The sequence below is a fragment of the Adiantum capillus-veneris genome, chromosome 28 (genome assembly GCF_014529385.1).
Source record: "Adiantum capillus-veneris isolate H3 chromosome 28, ASM1452938v2, whole genome shotgun sequence".
Lineage (NCBI taxonomy): Eukaryota > Viridiplantae > Streptophyta > Polypodiopsida > Polypodiales > Pteridaceae > Adiantum > Adiantum capillus-veneris.
The window spans coordinates 98,666,008-98,681,915 of NC_140958.1; the positions used below are offsets into that span (position 1 = coordinate 98,666,008).

General features: G+C 42.1%; 1 protein-coding gene across 1 annotated transcript; it reads left to right on the plus strand.

Moving 5' to 3' along the window:
- The first annotated feature begins 3,449 nt into the window (after positions 1-3,449).
- LOC147420960 (calcium-dependent protein kinase 26-like) lies at positions 3,450-7,410 on the plus strand. The gene is made up of 7 exons (XM_086504821.1): positions 3,450-4,210; positions 4,713-4,856; positions 5,793-5,930; positions 6,176-6,291; positions 6,381-6,548; positions 6,661-6,885; positions 6,965-7,410. Exons 1-7 carry the CDS (start codon positions 3,505-3,507, stop codon positions 7,025-7,027), a joined length of 1,560 nt encoding a protein of 519 aa, XP_086360947.1. The 5' UTR covers positions 3,450-3,504; the 3' UTR covers positions 7,028-7,410.
- Positions 7,411-15,908: the final 8,498 nt, after the last annotated feature.

Below are 15,908 nucleotides of genomic sequence, written 5' to 3' on the forward strand. Positions count from 1 at the left end.
AGCAGTTGAGGAGACAAATGTCAACCTTCTTGGGGGCTATAAAAGAAGAAAGTTTTTGAGATATAGGGGTGACATGCCTGGAGATATAAAAAAAAATCAAAAACTGATGTAAATTTGACAATTTTTTGAATTTGGATCTCTTTAGAAAGAAGTACAATGTTTCAAAGTGAAGCATTAATCTCAGATCTGTGGTTGAGCAGCATGGTTGTTTGATCTCATCCGTTGTAATTGCCTCCTATAGAACCAATTGAATAATTCCTTTAGTGCATTGCTCCTTCTTTGTCCACCTCCCTTTCTCGTACATTTGAAAAAAGAAGTCCTCACTTGATAGTGAGATTTTTCCATTCCCTGAGTATTCCATGTTGCAAGGGGTCCTTGTTTTGAAAAATATGGTCCATGCAGGTACAGAATATGCTAAAAATTTAAAAAAAGTTAGTTGAACTCAATAGGATGCAAAGTAAAATACTATCCAGACTTTAGAAAGTAATTGAATACTCACCAAGTAATATGTGATGTCTTTTGCTCCCCAAGCATCTGTAATAGCAGTTATTAAAAGCTTTATTGTCTTTTTAAAGTCATCTGCATAAGTAGCAGAGCTAACTTGTTGTCTCAAAACTTTCAAAAAAATGTCGAGCTTCTTCCACACTTTCCATGCGTTTGTTGGCTACATCTGGTCTACTTTTGACATTGGTTGTTATAACACAAAGATCCTTCCAGCAGTTCCACATAGCATCAACTTGTTTGTTGTCATGGTTACTCAAAAATCTTTTGGCTTTTGCTCCACCCATTGAAACATCTTGCAAAACATCACCCGTTCCTTTTGAAAGAGTGGGATCTTTTTTTAGATGCACTTGACCACCATGAAAACCCATTTGAGAGAGCAAAGACTCGCATTTTTCTATGCACTCGTCTGCAAGTTTAGTTGGCTTAATAGAATATGCATAGTCAAGATGGAGTCGAAGCAATTTGTCCAAGATTCTAATCTCTACATGCATTGTGCATATATGTACATTTTTTAAATCTATTGTTAGAATTGGATCCCAAATCATAGAAGACGATGGGTAGTCGATGACGTTAACACTATTCCTCGATGGTGCTTTTTCAACCTCGTGTTCTGCAAGCCATCCTTTTGTTCCAGTGCTTGCCATGCAATATAGACATGGATACTTGGTATTGGCACCTCCACATACACCAAACATGCACTTTAATGCTTTTAGGTTGGCACTCAAGTGCCATTCTACAAAAAAGTCACCCATGCCATCTACACAGAGTTTTTCACCTGCATTTTGGTCCTGTATAATAGAAAGGATATCGGTCTGCAAAAACAGCCATTTCAATGTATCATGATTTTCTACTGGTATTTGAGCTGCTCCGATCCACCAAAGTTCCATTTCTGATTGAGTTTTGTGGTATGGGGAATCAAGCTTACCCTGGCTATAGTCCAATGCTCTATTCATAAGGGATATGGATATTCTTTCCATTTTTTGACATTTTTGAATTTGAGCTTCATCCAATTTCAGAACAAATATAAGTTTTCCTTCACAATCTACTTCTTGCATATTATAGTATCTCACCATAGCAGATTGAACATTTTTTATACTTATCCAAATGTTATTAAAAACATTATACTCAAAAGAAGATTTTTTTTTCTGTTTTTCATATGGCATCGTTCCTTCTATATGATAGTACTCTCCAAAATGTTCGGGTATTTCTTCGTTTAATAGAGTCCTAACTTTCCCAACATTATGAGGCCTAGGCAACCCAAAAGCTTTAATCTTGTAATACTTTAAAACCTGAAACCAGGTTTTAGAGATGGCCCTATAACCCCTTCTACTCACCCCCACTGTGTCACAAACTTCTTGCATTTGAGAAGGTTGGACCAGTAAACCCATATCTTTAAGTAAACTTTGAAATACCAATTTTTTCTGAGTTTGATTTTTAGAAAGTTTCAAAAGTTTAAGAATTATATCACTTTTGTTCATTACCTCATTCAAAAATCTCACCCTTTCTTGACCATTGGACATATCAAATCCTAAAAGACTAGTCACATGTTCTCTAGTAATCTTTAATCTTTTTTTTCTTTGTCCAGAACCTTTTGTTAAGTTTACTACATCTCTCATTCGTTTTACTCGTGCTCTTAATCCTATTGGAGTTTCTTTTAAAGTCCGAAGTTGGTGATTTTCTTGTTTTAGAGATGCTATTTGGTTTTCAAGTTCTAAAATTCTTACTGCATTTGAAGACAAAACAGTTTTGAGATATTGAATGTAATGTGTATGATCAATGTGTAAATGAGATAACCTAAAACTATATCCTAGTAAGCCATCAACCCCATCACCAACAAATCTCATCAAATCATGAGGAGTGTTAAAAGATGGATACCTTCCAGTGCTAGGATCCGGTGGATACAAGCTCCCATCTGTCCATATATCAATGTGTTTCTTTCCTTCGTTGCGAAGTTCTTGTGCTTCATTTGCAGTTGTAACTGGTCTTTGATAGACACTCCGCGTAGTAGCATATTCCTGGCTTAGCTTAATGTTCAAATGAAACTTGCGGTTATCACTAGTGAAAGATGTATTAGTCATTGTAAGTAATGAAGGAGCAGAAAGTATAATGAAAATAACGTAGCAGCAGAGAAGAAGGTGCATCAGAGAAGAAGAGAAAACGCTCGCGAAAGGTGAGAGAAAAAAGAGAGATTCAAAAGTGGAAACAACTATTTGCCGCCAAGTGAAGTAAATGAAAACAAATTTCGAAGTGAACCACAAAAGAATGTGAAGAAAATGATATCTTTTTGAATATTTAGAGATATATACCTAGATACGCTTTAGATTGCGTAGATATGCTTTAAATGAACAAAACGGACAAATTTGGAGCCGTTTTGACCACAAACGGCTCTGCTAATTAGTAATTTAACCAATTCCTTACACAGCCCTTTGGTGCAGGGAGTGAAGTCGACGGCCCGTGCTTTGATAGACACTCCGCGTACGGGCCGTCGACTTCACTCAAGCAAGCACGGGCCGTCGACTTCACTCAAGCAGGCACGAGCCGTCGACTTCACTCCCTGCACCAAAGGGCTGTGTAAGGAGTTGGCCACAATGCACTATATACACCCCACGACGTCTCCCTTTCCATGGTCGTTTTTGTTACACATGGAATTTCGAACTGTGTAGCACCATTCAAGTTGGCCTTACTATCCTAGATAGCCCTTGTGTTGAGCTTTTGATCGCGCCCTCCCAAGCTGAAAACTGTTCCGTATACTGAGTGCAATTCTTTGCCTTCCTTAGGTGACCTTAATATTGGCCCCTTTACCCTACATCCGATGGCTTAAATTGCCTAGTGATCCCCTCTCCCTCTGGAGTCCGCCCCTTTCGATCCCCGGCCCGATCCCCGGCCCGGTTCTCTCTCTCTCTCTCCCCCCCCCCCTCCTTTATAGTTCCTGGCACGGCGGCGGGACGTGTACATATCAATAACAACTGGCTGCCTGCCCGTCGAGGCTTTCGTACAACCATGGGGAACTGCCTCGTCATCAGCTGCTCCGCCATTGGGAACTGCCTCCCTCTCAGCTGTTTTGGCATTCAACTGCCCCCTCGACTCGACGTACAGGCCCTCCTCCCAGCCATACACGCAGCAGCAATAGCTCCATCACGAAGACAGCTAGATGTCGAAGATCTTCCCAACGTCGAGGTCGACCATTCTTCTCTCCTTTCTGATTCCATCCTGCAGCGCCCCTCAGAAGACTTCGAAAAGCTCTTTGAGCTCGGCAACGTGCTGGGAAAAGGCCAGTTCGGGACTACCTACCTCTGCGTTCACCGCACTTCCCGCCTGGAGTTTGCATGCAAATGCTATGAGAAGTCCAAGCTTTCCCCTCTGCATGTCGAAGACGTTCGCAACGAGATCGGCATCATGCACCATCTCTCAGGACATCCTAACATTGTCTCCATTCATGACACTTTTGAAGACTCTTCCTTAGTTTACATCGTCATGGAGCTTTGCACAGGTGGTGAGCTCTTTCGTCGCGTCAAGGATCGTGAATATTTAAGTGAACGCGAAGCTGCTCAGCTCATGCGAGTCATCCTTCAGGTTGTCGAATATTGTCATTCGCTTAACGTCATGCACCGTGATCTCAAACCAGAGAACTTCCTTTTCCTCAATCACCAGGAAGACTCCCCTCTCAAAGCCGTTGATTTCGGATACTCTGTGTTGTTCCATCCAGGTGCCTTTACAACCTGAGCGGCCATAGTCTAATGTGTATGTGTGTGTGTGTGTGTCTTTGAGAGAGAGAGAGAGAGAGAGAGAGAGAGAGAGAGAGAAAGAGAGAGAGAGATGCAGTAGTTCTACGCTTGAGTAAAGAAATATGGCGTCTAGGCATTAGGAGATCTTTCGCTACGAAGTATTTGTCGTATTCTGTGTTGTTCTTCTACTCGTAATTCTTTCCATACAGCAGACGAATTTTATCTATCTGTAATGCCATTAAGCTCTTCAAATTAAACATCGTAAAGCCTTAGCAAGCATGCATAGCTGTTGCCAGCTCGCAGCTAAATCGTGGCATGGTTTTTATACGAGAGAGTTAACTCCGTCTCAAACTCCGTTGCTAAATGTTGTTATGAGCAGAATATTGCGTTGTCCGTTTCTTAGCATCGCGCGTGCTTGTGTGACTTTTGAAAGATGTCTCAAAGCTGCCCCAAGATGGAGCTTAACCACGTTGTATTTTGTAGGTGAAATCCTGCAACAGATAGCGGGAAGTCCCCACTATGTGGCCCCAGAAGTGCTACTTAAGTCTTATGATAAAAGGGCAGACATTTGGAGTGCTGGAGTTATTTTGTACGTTCTCCTCAGCGGATACATGCCTTTTACGTCAGGTAATTAATGAAACAGCTCCTTAATGCTTTACTTGCAGCACTCCTACGGCTTCTGTGTTATGAGTTGACTCTATGACATCATCTCCCAGGCAGGCATGTAAATTGGTGCATGCCTTCAGTCAATGAATTTAAAAGTTGCAAGGCAGGATTTATGCAGGTTAAGAATTTATGCATATTTGCTGATTCGTAGCTCTATGGGGCAATGAAGCATGTTATTAGGAATTTAGTCACGCTTACAGTAAGCTGAATGGAAAAAATGAGCATAATTTTAAGAATTTTGTCACGCTTACAGCAAGCTAAGTCATTTGCCCGCCTTTCTACCATTAGCTGAGAGAGAGAGAGAGAGAGAGAGAGAGAGAGAGAGAGAGCATAACTGTACACCTGGTTGGGACGGACACTGCTTTTTCATATATACGTCAGATTTTCTAAGTTCTTCTTTACATTTGGGAACTTTCAGTTTCCATAAAGGACTTTGCAGTGTCTAATTCTTGACTTACAATCAGCAAATGCTATCGTAGATCATTTGGTTAACCAGGAACGTCAAAGCTGCTATGGAGGGAAGCATACATTATGTGGGGGCTAATCAGCCTTCAAGCATGACTTAGATGATTAGGAACATATATAGCATTGGATGATAAAATTAAAATTCAAAGGTTGATAGCTTCCGATGGCGAGGGAAGTCCGGTTCAGTCCCTTGGGTTTGTTTGTGAACTCAGCTGTGAGCGCTCTCTCTCTCTCTCTCTCTCTCTCTCTCTCTCCTTCTTCTTCTTCTTCTTCTCCTCTTCTCACAAAGAGAGAGAGAGAGAGATGGCGATCATGCCTTCTAGTTTTTAAGTCAATTAAATCTGATCTGTCCCATAGATTTTCTGCTTCTCACAAGTTACATACAGTGGAGAATGCCTTACAAGTTACAATAATTCTGACTTATATATGCAGAGGAAGATGACGTGCTTCATGGAGTCTTGGATTTGGTTTCGGATCCTTGGCCTCAGATATCTAACAGCGCAAAGGATCTAATCAGAAACATGCTTAATCGAGATCCAGAAGAACGTTTTACTGCACACCAAGTCCTTTGTCAGAACCTCTCTCTCTCTCTCTCTCTCTCTCTCTCAGAGGTTGTTACCCCTCAAAGGTTATTCCTGGGTGCTAGGATGTTTTTTCTCAAGCGTGGTATCACATCTCAGACATTAATACAAGAAGGGATTTCATTTGCTCTCTCTCTCTCTCTCTCTCTCTCTCTCTCTCTTCCCAAGCCCCGAATTCACTCTTTTCGACTGATCTGTTTTGAGTTTTTGATTTCTTGGACTTGCATGCAACAGCTCATCCCTGGATATGTGAAGATGGAGTGGCTCCAGATCGCCCTCTAGATCCTGCTGTGCTGACTCGGATGAAACACTTCATGACAATAAATAAGATGAAGAAGATAGCAATGCATGTACTGATTGCACATCCTCTTCATGATTTATGAGATTTCTTGCTTTTTAAGGATACGACATCGTAATGGCCTGCCGGCCTTTCTGCCAGTTTCTTGCACGTAGGCTCAATGAAGAGGAGACTGCTGGATTTGAGGAGATTTTCAACAGGATAGATGCTGATGGAAACGGTGCAATAACATTTGACGCAATGAAGCAGCAACTGGAGGAGATGGGCTCTGTTGTTCCTGATAATGAAATTCAGAAGATCATGGAAGCGGTAAGAGCCTTGTATAGCCGTATAAGGGCATGGTTTCTCCAGGCGAAAAGAACTCTTTAGCTTTGAGAATGTTGCCTTTTCTTCTTCATTGAACTTGAGATGGATCAAATAGGTGGACATCAGCAGAAGGGGCAGCATTAGCAAAAGGAACTTCATGGCAGCAACTTTGCATCTCAGTAAGCTGTACAAAGAAAAGAATCTAGAAGCTGCGTTTGCTTATTTCGACAAGGATGGCAGTGGGCTTATAACAATGGACGAGTTAAAACAGACCTGTCTTGAGAATGAGATGGAGGAAGCAGAAATTCAAAAACTAGTGGAAGAGATTGAGAAGACTACTGTGAGTATGCATGACAGTGACACAGTTTTCGAAGGAAGGTGCTGTTTTGTGTGACCAGTCTTTCATGATCTATTTGCAGGGTGGCCAAATTGATTATGCTCAGTTTGTTTCAATGATGCGCAATGGTAGCCTTTCCAGATGAGTTATCGAACCCAGCTGTTGAAGATGGGAGGAAAGCTTCAAGCAGTCTGATTTGGCTTGTATAAGTTTTGCAATTCCAGTCCAGCAAGCTGTGGCAGACTAACAGCAGACAATGTCATCTCGGCAGGCACTTGTGTAGTAGATGCAATGAGTGATTTTTGTTTGCAGTACAGTCCCAGCAAGAGAATTCACAGTAGGCATAGAAGGGATTTTGTTATGCCTTTCAAATAACTTTTTTGAGGTTTCATGTTGCTTTCACCGTGACATGCGTACCTATTCTCGATCAGAAAAAACATTTCAAGACTCAAAAGCATCGACTGGACATGGTAATAATTGTGTACCAAAAATGGTGCAATGTGAAGGAGAGTCAGATGTTCGCAGGCATTCATTTTCAAGTAACATAGTAAGCTTTTTGGCAAGTAATATAGTAAGCAGTGCAAGGGTCATCTACCGATAGTTTGTACAAAGATACGGTGCATCCCCCAGGGGTGGAGTACAAGGCAAGTAACCTGGTTGAGTATTGAGAGAATATCTCAGACGAGAACCGCAACACGAAGGAAGGAGACCAGAACCATAGAGGCATCTCAACGTGACTCATCTCCATAGAGTCACATTTAGATATGAAACCTGAGCTGCAAAAACAGCAACAAACCACTTCTTTTTCTGCCAAAACATCATCTAAGTCGGTGTTTTTCCTCGTATTCTCAGAACGCACGAATGATGACAATCGCATATCGTTCCAAAACTACTTAAGAGTACTCCACCTTTTCTCTGTCAAAACGACCATGCAATGTGAACTCGTAATATCAGCACTAACTACTTTGAGTACTGAAACTCCACCTTTCTTGTGCCAAAAACGACCATGCAATGTGTATACCTCGTAATTTCAGCATTGCTGCTGAATCTGGCTCGACAAGTTTTTCAAGATTGTGCCTCACAATGTGTCCACTACCGGTGCACAGCGCCCAACCAACCGGAAGCAAGAAGAATCAATTGCAATATTACACAACTTGCGAGAAACGGTTACAGTCTATTTCTGTGTAATCTTCATGCTTGATTGTCAAACCTGCTAAATCTTTTTTTTGGCGAAACTCACAGTTGCAAAGTTTGTCAATAAGCGCAAGCAAGTTTTTATAAGTAGGCAAAATTGATCACAATGCCATTGCTTTTGACCCTTGGGTTCACATCCAGTTTGCAAGGCATATGAGTCCTTGATTGCACAGAGATGTCAAAACTCATCCTTTTGCTTAAAGATCATATCAGGTATATCCTTAGAATCATACAAATATGTGGAGAACTACTAAATCTAATCAGATAGCACTTTAAATAAAATGGGTCCCAAGGTGGTATGTTGTTGCCAATAACATTATGAAAAATGGAGGGGGATTTTTTTTTTTCCCACAATTTAGGCTGAAAAATGTGTTGCAAACACAAGGGGAAAGGTGAAATCCATAGCCCATAGAAAACTTTCTGAATCTAAAATGCTTGAGAACTGAGTGTGCATCTATTGGAATATCTCTAGAAATTTGCTCAGATACGAAGATATAGAAGTGTTCCCTCACCATAACAGTCTGCTGTAAGAGCCCTCTTGTGAACATAGATGCTTATACATGCGACCAAGATTGGCTTGAGCTAGATTGGCTCTTACTTGATTCCATGAGGATATTGGTTGGCTGCCTATGGGTCCCCATAGAATGCATAAAGGGCGAACCTTAATGAACCCATGCACCCAAACACACATAAATAAAAAGTAGTTTTGGTTTAAAAAGTCAAACAGGCCTAATATTGACACCTTTCAAAGGGTTCCTTCTTTAAGTGGAGTCCTTCAAAAAGTGGAACCACTGGATCATGCAAGGTCTGCGACTCACTGCGTTCTGAGATGGTTTTCAAGGTCTAGTAGGGTTGTGGGAATGGCTCTAAAGGAGCTTGGATGAGCCCTATAAGTTTCTGATTGTAACGAAAATGCATTGCCAGCTCCTCGAACCCCAGAGCACATGGGTACTCTCTTAGCTCTGCATGGAAATTCTTGGTGAGAGCCACTCGGAAATCCATGACATTTGATCCTTAGGGAAAGAGAAAAAGGATGGCCTTCACTTGGCCATATCCATCAATCCTAACAGCAGGCAACTAAGGGTCGAAGCTTTTACTCACCCATAACTGAAGGGCATAGTATCGTGCAAGACCATAAAGGCAAGTAGATACACAGCTCCGCCCCATCAGAGCTTTTCCATGCAGAGGCCTACACAAATCATGCAAATATCACACTTCCAGTGTGCGCTTGACCATGGTTCTTGAGGCTATATAGAACATCACGAAACCTTACTCCAAATGGCATCTCATCTGCTCCCATCTTCCCAGTATATATGTGTTGAATCCATGAAGACAAAATACTTGTGATTGAGGCCCTTTTGACTCCACATCTGTGCCTACCTTGTTTTCTTTGCCCTCATAATTGTAGCAACGTTATCAAATCCCATCATTACAATGAGCTTGTTGGCAAACGGAGATCGCCTGAAAGGACCGTCAGCTTTTTCCTAATTATCGAAAGGAAGTTGGTGAGTCGGTTTATTGATTGATTTCTAACTTGTGAATAAGCATGTAGAACGGGAAAGCCTCCCTCATCTTCTCCATAATCTAATCCAAATATAGGGTTGCGAAACAATATTGTTTTCTTATGAGACGTAAACGAATACAAGTTGGAAAAGACTTCTTGCTTAGAGGGAAATGCCGATCCGTCCCTCCGGAGATCGACTAAATCTGCGGATTCAGATTCAAAGGGGTACAATACTACGGAACTTAATGAATTGTTTCCCAACCATATTGCTTGCAACCGACTCAGATCTTGCTTGTCACAGATTTCCCGGAGAAGCAACGAATCAAAATTATTTCGGTGGCAGTCACTTCCTAATCAAAGCTATCCAAGCAGCTGCTGATAGCTGCTAAAGGCAAGGATTCGGGGTTTTTCGTTAAATATTTGCCTGCTTGCCCTCGTGGCAAGGCAAGCCTTCCCTGTTGCCAGTCAAAAGCAACGGGCTGGAAGCCTTTAACCAAAAGCACGGTATGCACACGTTGTGGTTGAACCTGCGAGTCTGGAGCTGGACGCGTTGCACTACCACTACGCTACATGCGTGCACTTGTGAGGAATGGTAGGCCTGCCCTTCTTATGCTGAGAAGAACTGGTGCCCTCCCAAAAAGCGCAGCGACTTGCTATGGTAGTCACCTCCAGCAGCACGTATACAGCCAGGCCAATATTTAACCATAGCCGGATTCGGGGAATCTCCTCGAGAAATGCATAAAATAGAGGGTAGTAGGTGGAACGAGTGAAAAACCAATTCCAGTTGAGAAGAATACTTGGGAAATCGGCAATGTTCTCTTGTGATATATATAAGCCTTCTTATTTTTTATGTAATTTCCTTTCAGCTATCTCATCTAGTAGAGTTGGAATTCAAGCACAGATGCAAGCAAGCATTAGCGTTGGGCTTTCCCATGCATGAAGTCTCAAAGTTGTTTGCCCCGGATTGGGAAGGCAACATTACAATCGTCATGCCAGGCATGTTGGCACAGGTAAACTGCTGTTTTGCATTGAATGGACTCCAGCAATGATATATGCTTATGGGGTGCGAGCTTTCTTGTTGACGGCAAAGCTTCCTACAATACAAACCAATTGTGGCATTGAGCTATGTAAAATGAGTGTATTACAGTGCTTAATCAGCAGCGCTAGCTACAAAGAAACTTCAAAAAGTGTCCGATGCCAACTAACGGAGGATGGACAGTTTGAGGATTTGCAAAGCACATCCCATCTTGGGTTTTTTAGCATAGAATAACTCGATAGGAAATAGTGAGGATAAGCCTGCCTTACCAATTGATAGTCCTTGGACCGGCCTTCCACGCGATGCTGCTGCAGTTGACTAGCATACTAATTAAGAAACAATCATCACAGCAAGCGGATCGCACGCGCACGCTCCTCTGCCCATCGCCCTCGAGCATCGTCGCCTCATGCACCTGCTCGCCCTCTCCTGCCTGCTTCGACGCCCGAAAAGGTCGCGGGATCTCTGTGATTCGGCTCCTATTTTCAATATCACCGTGATGAAATTGATTATTCCTTGTGGTATTTGTAGAAACCCACTTGGAACAAAAATATAGGAAAATAGACGCCACTTGGGACGCTAGTTGCGATGTGGAAATAAAACATTCCCTTGTATAAAGTGGGATTCATGATATGTGAAAATAATAATGGGATTCCCAATTTTCCCACTATGCTCGCATGCTTTCATTTGAACGTCTTCAACATGACCTCCTATTGATCGAATGGCTCATTTACGTGTCCTTGACCCTAATAAGACCTTGCAAAACACTTCCTTCACACCTTATCTACCATCCTTTAAGATTCAAAGAACCTTGGCCAATGGTAAATAGAAGATCTCAAAAGGACATGATAATTGACCTTCTGTATCAAGGATAGAAAGGACATGATAATTGACCTTGTGTATCAAGGATAGAGAGGCAGTTCGTAAGGGATGGTTGCCCATATAGCCGATGTAATTGTGGTCCCTGGATGATATCATGGGTCAACACGAGCATGGCAAGTAATTTTTTGGGATGATCAATATAATTCACTCACAGTGATAGAGCCTATAAAATTGTCGTCATAGATTGGACATATACTCAATATGGCTCTTTTTCATTGTTCTCACCATTTTGTCACCCAAGTTGAACTAATTAAATACTCAATAAAAATTGTTAAGGTAAGCTTCTTTTTTTTCAAATCTCACATTATGTGAGAGATTATATTAATAGAAAGGAACCAATTAGGTCTCCCTAATCTCAGGAAAAATAAAGATTCGTTCAAAACTAGGGTGAGTTTAGGAAATGAAAAGAAGATGAAAGTGGAAAGTCAAAAGACAAATGAATTTGAAAAGTCAAAAGACTTTTTGTGCCCATATAAATATAAATATAAACAGGTGTTTTTCTTTTTTTTCATGTTTCCTTTAGTGTTTTCTTCTCTTCTCTTTAACTTTTCTCTCTCTCTCTCTCTCTCTCTCTCTCTTTCTCTCTCGCAATGTTGTATCGGTCCTTTCGAGCTAATATTGTTGCAAATATATGTGCTTTGTCATTGCCTATTGTTATGTGCTATAAAGTAACGCATCGTTTTTCTGGTTGTTGAGAGGAATCACCTTTTATTTTTTTTAGGAACCAATACACCTGCACCATGGCCCAAAAAACCTACCACAACAGACAAATGTACAAGCTTTTACAAGGAGCCTCAACCTTACAAGCATCATAACTACAAACAACCCTTGCTGTCGATACAACAGACAAAAGGCCAGGTGGATGCCACCATGGCGGGCGGTCTATCACCCAAGCCCACCAAGTCCTCCAAACCCACAAGAAAAACAAATAAAACCAACATACCATGTATATCGCCAAAAGGGCGGGGCCCATCATCCCCATCATTATCAGGTTGATCGAGATGCCACCATGTCGATGACCATGCCACTGCCATCTTCATGGCTCAGGTGAGTTTCAACCAAGCCGAGACAAAAAGAGACATCAAGCTTGAAGTCTTGAGAAAGCAAAGGTGTTACTCATTACCCGAACCAAGAAGACACAGGAACAATAGTCCACCCCAGAATAGAAGACTACTCCTAGTGGAATCGACATAAAACCCAAACCAACACAAACGCAAGTAGATCCGAGACCCCGTAACCAAGCCTCCCCAACAGTGAGCACCCGGTACACCAAGATCTGCACCCAACATGGTAGGCTATTTCGCTGCAGGTAGGAACAGGGTCGTCGCCAGACCCTCCAAGGAAAAAATACGGCCTCCAGCTAAAAAGGCAAGTGATCTCCAAGACTAGCAAGGACAACCAGACTGTATGTACCCAAGATCGCCCCTGTCCACCAACGCAGAGTCCCGCTACCCAAGGAGATCAAGGCACTGTGCAGCCCACCAACCGGACAGCTCCTGGACGTTCCGCCAGTAGGGCCCCTCAACCCAATGCGATCCCGCCAAGGCTGGCGTCCCCTCCTGAAAACCTAGCTTGCTTTCCCCTGCTCTTAGCACAGAGAGCAAGGCTATTCTTCATAATGTAAGCTTCTCTTAATCGTTCTAGCGTTTCTCTACACACAAAATTTGATATTTTGTTACACACTAGAATCCTTAGAAACCCAATAAAGCCAAACTATTCTATGGAACATTTGGCATGCAATCACCGAAGTTGGTGTAAGTGAAAGAACTGTTGGGATTCTTATTTGTCAAATATGAAATATCTAACATTATATATCTCTCCCACCACCACTTTAATCACTACACAAAAAAAAAAAAAAAAAAATCGTTGGCAAGGGTGTGAAATGATACATATTTTTGTGAGATGCTTGCAACATAAACAATAAAACGACTCATTACCCTTACCAATAAAACGACTCATTACCCTTACCAAATACAATTACGAGTTGTATGAGACATATCTTTTTGAGGTGATCTGCACTACAATACGTTGTGTGTACTTGTGACGTTTTTAGCGACGGAAATACATTGGGTTTTTATATTTCTCGACGTCGCTAAGACGATCGCTAATAGCGTCGCTATATAGCAATGCAGATAGCAACGATTACAGGCCTTCTATAGCGATGCAGATAGCGACGTTGCAGAGCTTTATATAGTGACATCCGAGAGTAAAATTTTTTGGGTGGCAGAGCATTCAACCCATCAACCATATTGAATGTTTCAATAATAGAGTAAACCTAAATGAATCCAAGATAAGCCCAGATTCACCTTTGAAATAAAGTGCAAGGTATAGACCCAGAGTAGTTACCCACAAGACAATATAACCATTAACTCTATCATACACAATATTTTTTGCAGATAAAGATACAAGATTGACAAAGGTAAATTGACAAAAGTAAATCAATGACAAATGTATACATCATAGGCAAAATCACTTGATTGTTAAGCTTTGCAAATGTAATAGTTACAACACCATTGTCATTATTGAGAGTATACATGGTTTTTCAATCGTTACAAAAAGACGTATACACGTCATCTCATTATACATGCTATAACAAAAGGAAACTAATGCTATCTGGCTACGGCTAGACTGATGTCGTCTAATCAGATGTCTCAGCACGTTCAAGCGGCATATTTGTCGGATTCTACAGAAAAAAACAATAAGACTTTCTGTAAGTATAAATATATAATTTATAAAACAATCTATTTTCTTAGCTTATCATTAAAATACAACAAATGTAAAAGAGTAAAGTGAAATACTAACCATGCCGCCGCGAGAACTCAGAATGCCATCAAGGCGTTTAAGCCCTTTCTGCCTGTGTACTCGTGCTTGTACGGTGTGGGATCACGTCTAGTCATCGACCACTGTCCATTATGTTAGAATTTAAAAGTACAAATAGACGTAACTACTAAACCTAAAGAGCGATGCAAAAACACTTACAAAATCGGTCTCAAATGATACTCACCCGTCGCTCCCCAAGTGGTTCGAGCTCCCTGCCTCTACTCGCGCTTTGGTTGCCTCCTTTTGTTGCTTCCACTTGTCAGGATTCTCGCGCACTACTCGCTTCACATTCTTCCAATATTCTTTGGCCAGCCAATCTGGTCTGTTCCACCCATGCTTTATTGCTTTTTGTACTTCAGAACGCTTGTGCTTGCAGTATTCGTACATTTGAACCTTCATCGGGTCTTCATTGAAGCGCTCATCCTGACTTGACACGAGAAACTCGTCATGCAGCATGCTGATGACTCTGTCTTTTAATTCACTTGGCACTTCACTCTAGCTATTTAGTAGGTAGTGTCTAAACACCTGAGAGCAAAAACCGCATATGCGTCAGATCACCTTCTTGCCCTCGTCATCCAAGATGATGCCGCCGCCGATGTACTCGATCGAGTACGGCAAGCCCTCTCGCCTGTGACGCGTGAACCTGGGTGTCTCGTCAGGGGTCTCTAGTGGCGTCTCGATGGGGGTACGAACGTCAGGTGTATCCACTAGAGTCTAGGCCCCGAAGCGAGGAGTGTCGACTGGGGTGACTCCCAGAGGATTAGCTAGTGGTGTGTATCCAGGATAGGCCGATAGCCGCGCAAAACCTGGCATATATGGCAATGTCGTGGCTGGTGTGGGGGCGGGCAAAGAAGGGGAAGGTAAGGAGCCTCGTCGAACACGAGGCGGTGTCGAGGCATCAACGGTAGCATCCCCATAGCAACCGCCAAAGCATCAGTGGCAGCATCCCCACAAACCAACAAAAAATCCTCTATAATCGATCCTCAAAATCTCTTGTAGCGTGCCGAAGTAAGTGAGTTCTACCACCATAGGATCTGCATCAAAGGACCGTCGTCGACTAGACTGTTCAAATTTTGCCATGATTCCACGATCTTGAGTAAAACGCTTTTTGTGAATCTATTCCACCCTAAAATGTCGACCTTTACACCATGCTTTTGTGCATGACTTATACTACAACCAGCAAAGATTATGAGTGGCCGTTCAAACATCTAGAAAGTCTCTTGTCGTACATGCAAACTTACCTTGGTCGCGCAACCCTGAGAGTACTCCCACTCCTCCTCAATCACTTTTTCACCGCTCTGTTGTGCGCTTTTCAATTGGTTGTGCAACCATCTTAAGCTCATGAATGTTGGTAGGCTCTCTAGACCCACCGGATAATGCATTGGTGGTCGTCTTCCCCATCTCCACTTGATTCGTGCGCTTTGTTGGTCTTGCTTTGCATCCTCGTATTGTGAAAAATCCAGTTTTGCATCACTGGATTGTGAAGCATGCAAAATCGGTTGATTTTAGCCTCTAGATCTTTCGTCATCTTCTTCTCAACACCGAGATTGCACATGACAATCCCAGATATGCGCTCATCATCTATGGTTCGGG

Excerpts from the sequence above, each read along its gene's own strand:
- LOC147420960 (XM_086504821.1), top strand. The coding sequence starts at position 3,505 with ATGGGGAACTGCCTCGTCATCAGCTGCTCCGCCATTGGGAACTGCCTC. Across the intron at positions 4,857-5,792 it reads ATACATGCCTTTTACGTCAG|AGGAAGATGACGTGCTTCAT; the intron begins GTAATTAATGAA and ends TTATATATGCAG. Across the intron at positions 6,292-6,380 it reads TGAAGAAGATAGCAATGCAT|TTTCTTGCACGTAGGCTCAA; the intron begins GTACTGATTGCA and ends CCTTTCTGCCAG.